Here is a 6,416-nt window from a genome sequence, read left to right on the forward strand (position 1 = left end):
CTCTGACCGTTCCAGTAGTTGCAGATGGAGACATCCTGGCCCAGCTGTGTGTAGCAGATGCGGTAGATGTTGGTCTTCATGTGCTGGGGGAACAACCACTTCAGGTAGACAGTGTCTGGGGGGCAAGACAGCAGGGGACGGGGGTCAGGGAAGCCCCCCACTCCCAACCAGCAGCCCCCTGCTCCATTGGTGCCCTTCACTCCTGCCCTGCAGCCCCCCAGCCTGATTGGTACCCCCCCACTGTCAACCTGCAGGCCCCCAGAACATCACTGGTGCCCCCCACTCCCAACCCACAGAGCCCCTGGCTTGGCTGGTGTCCCACACTCCTGACTTGCAGCCCCACAAAACTCCAGTCACCTCACTCCCAACCTGCAGCCCTTTCCCCCCAGTGCCCATCACTCCTGACCTGCTGCCCCTGCTCCATTGGCACCCCTCACTCCCTACCTGCAGCCCCCCAAAACCCCAGTGGTACCCCTCACTCCTGACCCACAGCCCCCCCTCCGCTAGTCCAAGCATTGCCCCTCACTCCCGACCTGCATCCCCCTGCTCCATCGGTGCCCCTCACTCCCAACCCGCAGCCCATCACTCCTGACCCACAGCTCCCTCCTAGCTCCAGCGGTGCCCCTCACTCCCGCCTCGCAGCGCCCGCTCACCACCATACTGCCCCATCTGTGGGGCCGAGAGGGAGATGAAGGTGTCCACGTTGTGCTCTGGCATTGTGCACAGCAGCGCCCGGCAGATGAGGCCCCCTGAGGAGTAGGGGTAGAAACAGGGGGGTCATCACAGGCTGGAGATGCCCCAGCCTCGGCCTGTGCACCCCCCTCCCCCTCGCCCACCACATGGCGGTGCCCGTCTGCCCTCTGGTGGCCCATGGGGGCACCACATCCCTCCCTCCAGCACAGTGGGGGCAAGAGCCCTTAATGAGGAGGCCTCCTTAGTCTGGGCAATGGAGTGTCACCCCTGAACAGTCCCTCAGCAGGACCAAGGGGATGAATATGAAGCTGGGGTGGGGATCTAAGGTGTCTGGGAGCCCCCCTTAATTACCCCAGCTCTCTGCCAGCAAAGGCAGGTGGTCTGTGGTGGAAGGGGCCGGGAACAGGGGGAGCAGGAGGCCGCAGGTTGGGAGTGAGGGGCACTGGCCGGGCAGGGGGCAGTGGGTTGTGAGTGAGGGGCACCAGGCTGGTGGAGGGGGCTGCAGGTGGGGAGTGAGGGGCACCTTGGGAGTAGCAGAGCAGGTGGACGCCGTCAGCTGCGTTGGCCATGATGGGGGCGATGGCATGGCGGAAACCTTCGACCTGGAGCCAGAGCGGCCGGAGGCTCTCGCTGCGGTCAAACAGGTCAACCACTGTCACGTTGGTGCCTGGGTGTGTCTGCGGAGTGGGGGGACGAGGGACAGGGTTAGAGACCCCAGGTACCCCTCACTCCCAAACCTGCAGCCATCCCCCCAACCGGTCCCGTTCTCTGTCTCTCCCACCCCCAGACACTGGGGAAGCACCCAGGGGAAGTTTCCGGCTGGTGAGTCAGGCAGGGAACCCAGGCGTCTGGGCGGGCCGGTCCAACAGCCCCAGCTCAACTCCCAGCGGCTGTTCCTCCACCTGCTGTTTTGGCCCCAGGCCTGGGAGGGGGCAGGAGATGCTGACCTTGTGCCAGAACTGCCTACAGCCCCATTCCAGTCAGAGAACCCAGGCACCCGGGCCCCTGCTCACACCCTCCAGCCCCAAACCCTCCCAGAGACCCCAGGCGTCCGGGCTCCCAGCTCAGCATGCTACCACCCCGGCCCCCTTCCCAGAGACCCCAGGTTTTCCGAGCTGCCCCTACCCATGCACATCGCACCTCAGACTCTGGGCAGGGAGCGAACCCAAGGGTCCGTGTCCCCCACCTTAAAGAACCCAGGTGTCCAGGATCCCACCCCTCTCCTCTAAGTCCCCCAACCATGCTCCACACTCAGAAAACCCAGGCATCCGGGCTTCTAGCCCCCTGGCCCTACCAGCCCAGCCCAGAGATCCCAGGCGTCCGGCACACACTGACCTCGTTGATGAAGCCCAGCAGGTGCTGGAAGTCGGCCGGGCTGTCGAAGAGGCCATGCACCACGATGACCGGCTTGTAGGCACCCCCTGCTCTGGCCAAGCCCAGGAGGAGGAGGAGGCCGAGGCTGAAGCCCAGGGGGGCCGGGGGAGCCCCCACCCCCATCGCCACTGCCTGCTGGCACAGTGGGGGGGAGCACAGTTAGTGCGGGGCAGGAGCGTAAACCCGGGCAACCAGGCTCGCCTGCTCGCAGCCCTGTAGTATCCAGAGACCCCAGGCGACCGGGCTCCCCGCTCCCTGCCCCCATCCCCGCTCCCAGCCCCCCAGTGCCCAGAGAACCCAGGCCTGCGGGCTCCCAGCAAGGAGAGAACCCAGGCATTCTGCTCCCCCCCCCGGCCGCCCCGCCAGCAGGCCTCCGACGCCTGGATTCTCCCTCTGGCCTGGGGGGGTCCTTGCCTGGCCTCTGTTTATTTCCCCTCTTGTGCAGATGCCCCCCCTTCCCCCCCACGTCACTTCCCTGGCAACCTCCTGGCAACCGAGCAGGCGTCCGTGGCAATTGAGGGAGGAGCATCTGCCCCCCCAATCCTCCAGCAGCTGGAGGGAACCCAGGCGTCCCGGCTCCCAGAACCCCCTGCTCTTACCCCCCAGGCTCCAGAGCCAGAGGGAACCCAGGTGGCCGGGCTCCCAGAATCCTTTGTTCTCGTCCTTCAGCCCCAGTCCTCTCCGGAGAACTCAGGCGTCCGGGCTCCCAGTCCCCTGCCCCCCCAGTGCTTCCCCCCCCAGAGAGCCCAGGTGCCCCCTCACCCACCAGCCTGTGCAGGGCTCCCCAAGCAGGAGGAGAACCCAGAAGACTGGGCTCCTCCCCCCACACACTTATATAAGCCGCAGCCAGGCCTGGCGGGAAGCCAGGAGTCCTGGCCGGGTGCCCGGGGTGGGGGCGGGTGCTGGGCAAACACTTGGGGCCTGAGAGGGTGTAAGGCGATTCAAGGGCTTGTCTGGGCAGATGAGGCGGGGGGACGGGACTGGGTGCGGCTGGTGCTGGGATGGAACAGAGGGTGTTACCATAATGCCTTGTGTACATGCACACCTCACCCTGCCCTGCACTGGGCACCCAGGTGGGGCATGGGCTGGGGCTGCTACAGTAATGTCTTGTGTACACATGCACCTCGTATTTCCAACCCCCTTCCCCACCACTAGGCACACGGGTGGGGCACAGGCTGGAGCTGTTACCATAATGTCTTCTGTACATATGCACCAGCAGTGTCTGCCCTAGTGCAGCCCCCATAGGGGGCACACGGGTGCTGTAGGCAGATGGGCTTTGCCCCAGGCAAGTGAAGGGAGAAGCCCCCTGGGGTTGGAGTCTGGGGCCACAGAGCTGCAGTGCTGGTACAGGCGGAGTGTGTGCACGTGTGCTTGTGTGTAGGTGTGTGTGTGCATGCATAAATATTATGCACATATGTACATATATGTAAATACGTGTTTTGTGGGTGTGTGTTTGCATATCTGTGTAAAAATGTGTGTTTATATGTGCGTGTAGAAATGTGTGTTTCTGTATGCATGTGTATGTGCATATGTGTGTGTTTGTGTGTGTGTTTCTATACACGTGTGTACATGTATGTTTTTGTATGTGCCTGTGTATACATTTTAGAGACATGTATTGTATAAATGTTTGCATGTGTGTGCAAATGTTTGTAGAAATGTTTTTGTACCTACATGTGTGTTTGTGTGTATATATGTGTGTGTTTCTATATACATGTGTGTGTATTCACGTGTGTTGGTGCCTACGTGTGTGTGTGTAAAATGCAGGTGTCTATGTATGTGTGTGTGTGTGTGTATACTTAGGTCGCTATGTCTATGTGTGTCTGAATATGATTTTATATAGATATGTGTGTGTGTGTGTGTGTGCAGTGAATATTATAATGACATAATGAATACTAATGGTGGGAAAAGGTATCGGTGACATGAATGTGGTGATAGTGTCGTTCACATTAAGGCTGCGTTGGCAGAAACATACACAAATATAATAATGCCGTCATAAATATTCATGCAGAGATACTGAATAAACTCTGTGTGTGTGTTTGTGAGTGGCACTAGTATGACTCATGTGATATAGCTATAGATAGACACACTTTCCTCCCCCTCCCCGCCTGAGAACCCAGGTGTCCTGGCTCCTCCTGTCCCGACCTGGCAGAGAACCCCTGCCCTCACCCGCCAGCCTGAGCAGGGCTCCCAGAGCAGGAGGAGAACCCAGGCAGACAAGGTTCCTTGGGTGAATTTGATATCTTGTATTAGACCAACCCAAATGGTTGGAGAATGGTTATTAAGCAAGCTTTCGGGTTCAAAAACCCTTCGTCAGGCTAAGGAAGCTTCAGCAGTTGGTGTGTGCTCTTCCTGGAGAGAGAAGATGCCTGGAGGAGAACCCAGGCATCTGGGCTCCCTTATATAAGCCACAGCCGGGCCTGGCGGGAACCCAGGCGTCCTGGCCGGGTGCCCGGGGCAGGTGCTGGCCAAACACTTGGAGCTTGAGAAGGTGTTGGGGCAGCTCAAGGGCTTGTCAGAGCAGATAGCGAGTGGGAGGATGGCTGGGTGCGGCTGGTGCTGGGGTGGAACAGAGTGCTACCATAATGCTTCGTGTACACACACACTTTTTTGCCCCACCACCTTCACTGGGCCCATAGGTGGGGCACCGACTGGGGCTGCTACCATAATGCCTTGTGTACAACATGCACTGGTGCTGCCTCCCCCAGTGCACCCCTATGTGAGGGCACACAGGTGTTATGGGCAGCTACGCTTTGATGAGGGGAGGGAGATGTGCCCCTCGAGCCTGGATCCATAGCACAGCCATGCTGGTACAGGCAGAGAGTGTGTGTGTGCGTGCGCTTATGTATATATGTGAACATGTGAGTATATGTGTGTATACATACATATATTGCACATACATGTGTACACATATGTCGTGGGTGTGCATGTTTACGTGTGTGTGCAGAGATATCTTTCTGGATGTACATGTGCATGCACACGTGTGTATATACATATGTGTGTTTTTATATATGTATGTGTATATATAGAGATGTTTGTGTACATATATGTGTGGAGGGGTGTTCAGAATGATTGTGTAGATGTGTGTATTGAAATATGTGTGCATATTTATGTGTCTTTATGCATCTATAAATATGTTTCTGCACATATGCGTGTTTCTGTCTATGTGTGTGTACCTGTGCATGTGCAGTGAATATGATAATGACACAATGAATATTAATGTGGGAAAGTAAATACAGGCAGTCCTGGATTTACAACGTTTTGAGTTACAATGTTTCACACTTACAACGTTTATAAATTGACACCCTGTTTCAACTTTACAAAGCCAGTTTTGACTTACAGCGCTTGATCCAATGCAGTGCCATGCCAGTGAACAAGTTTGCTGCGTTGCTCATCTCCCTGGAGAACATCTGTCCACATTTCCTTGGACACTTTCTTCAAGAAAGCAGACAAGACTCCGGAAAAACCTGCAGCCAAGACTCCTGAGAAGACTCCAGGCAAGAGCCCTTCAAAACGTCCAGCAAAGTCACGTCAAAGAAGGCCTTCCAAATCAATATGATTGCTATTTACAATACAAATATATTAATATAGCTATATTACTCATCTATAATTGATCGAGTACAAAATTCTGGGGTATTTTTTGTGAAAATACGGTATCGAACCAATCCCCCATTTATAACATTGTTTCTTATGAGAAAACTGGTTCCGAGTTACAACGTTTCGACTTAAGAGGCAGTTTTCAGGAACAGTTGTGTCGTTTGAATACAGGACATGGTGTGGCGCTGGTGCACTACGGGGCCAGCCGCGCCGTGTCCCTGCGCGTGCACTATTGCAGCGCTGCAATGAATATTCATGATGGGGAAACAGAAATAAACATCATCCATCCCGTGCTGATGCCATTAACATAAAGCCACGCATTTTGCATATATGGACACATGAGTGAGTACACACACACACAAATACACATGTATAGACACATGCACAGATACATGTACACGTGCACACATCCATGTGTATACACATGCACACACTTGTCTGTACACGCACACACGTCTACACATGCACACACGTATGTATATACGCATGCACGTGCACATGCGTATATGCATAACCCACGCACAGAGCACTACACCTGTTTATATGCACGTAGCACACCCGCAATTATGCAAAACACAGATTTGCATAGAGAACGTGTTTCTGCACGTAGCTCCAGCACACGCATGGACAGGGATGTGCACACACACGTGCACACCATGACCATTAAGACGGGACACCGACAGCCCCCACGGTGCTAATCAGCTACAGACGAGATGGCAAAAAACCGCCCCGCGACTCCTGCCTCAGCTGCCCCG

At 55.9% G+C, this 6,416-nt stretch overlaps 2 protein-coding genes across 2 annotated transcripts in view; one reads left to right on the plus strand and one right to left on the minus strand.

The window, feature by feature from the left end:
* Positions 1–2,350, minus strand: part of PPT2 (palmitoyl-protein thioesterase 2) — a 4,194-nt gene extending 1,844 nt beyond the window's left edge. The window contains 4 exon segments of the mRNA XM_025192945.1: positions 8–115; positions 654–749; positions 1,217–1,370; positions 2,029–2,350. Coding sequence (XP_025048730.1) covers positions 8–115; positions 654–749; positions 1,217–1,370; positions 2,029–2,190 — 520 coding nt within the window. The 5' untranslated portion in view covers positions 2,191–2,350.
* A 1,636-nt stretch (positions 2,351–3,986) lies between these two features.
* The window catches only part of LOC102382269 (carnitine O-acetyltransferase-like), a 7,547-nt gene continuing 5,117 nt past the window's right edge, over positions 3,987–6,416 (plus strand). The window contains exon 1 of the mRNA XM_025192937.1: positions 3,987–3,995. Within this exon, the coding sequence (XP_025048722.1) occupies positions 3,987–3,995 (9 nt within the window). The remainder of the gene's footprint in view (positions 3,996–6,416) is intronic.

This window comes from Alligator sinensis, unplaced genomic scaffold (assembly GCF_000455745.1).
Source record: "Alligator sinensis unplaced genomic scaffold, ASM45574v1 scaffold184_1, whole genome shotgun sequence".
NCBI lineage: Eukaryota > Metazoa > Chordata > Crocodylia > Alligatoridae > Alligator > Alligator sinensis.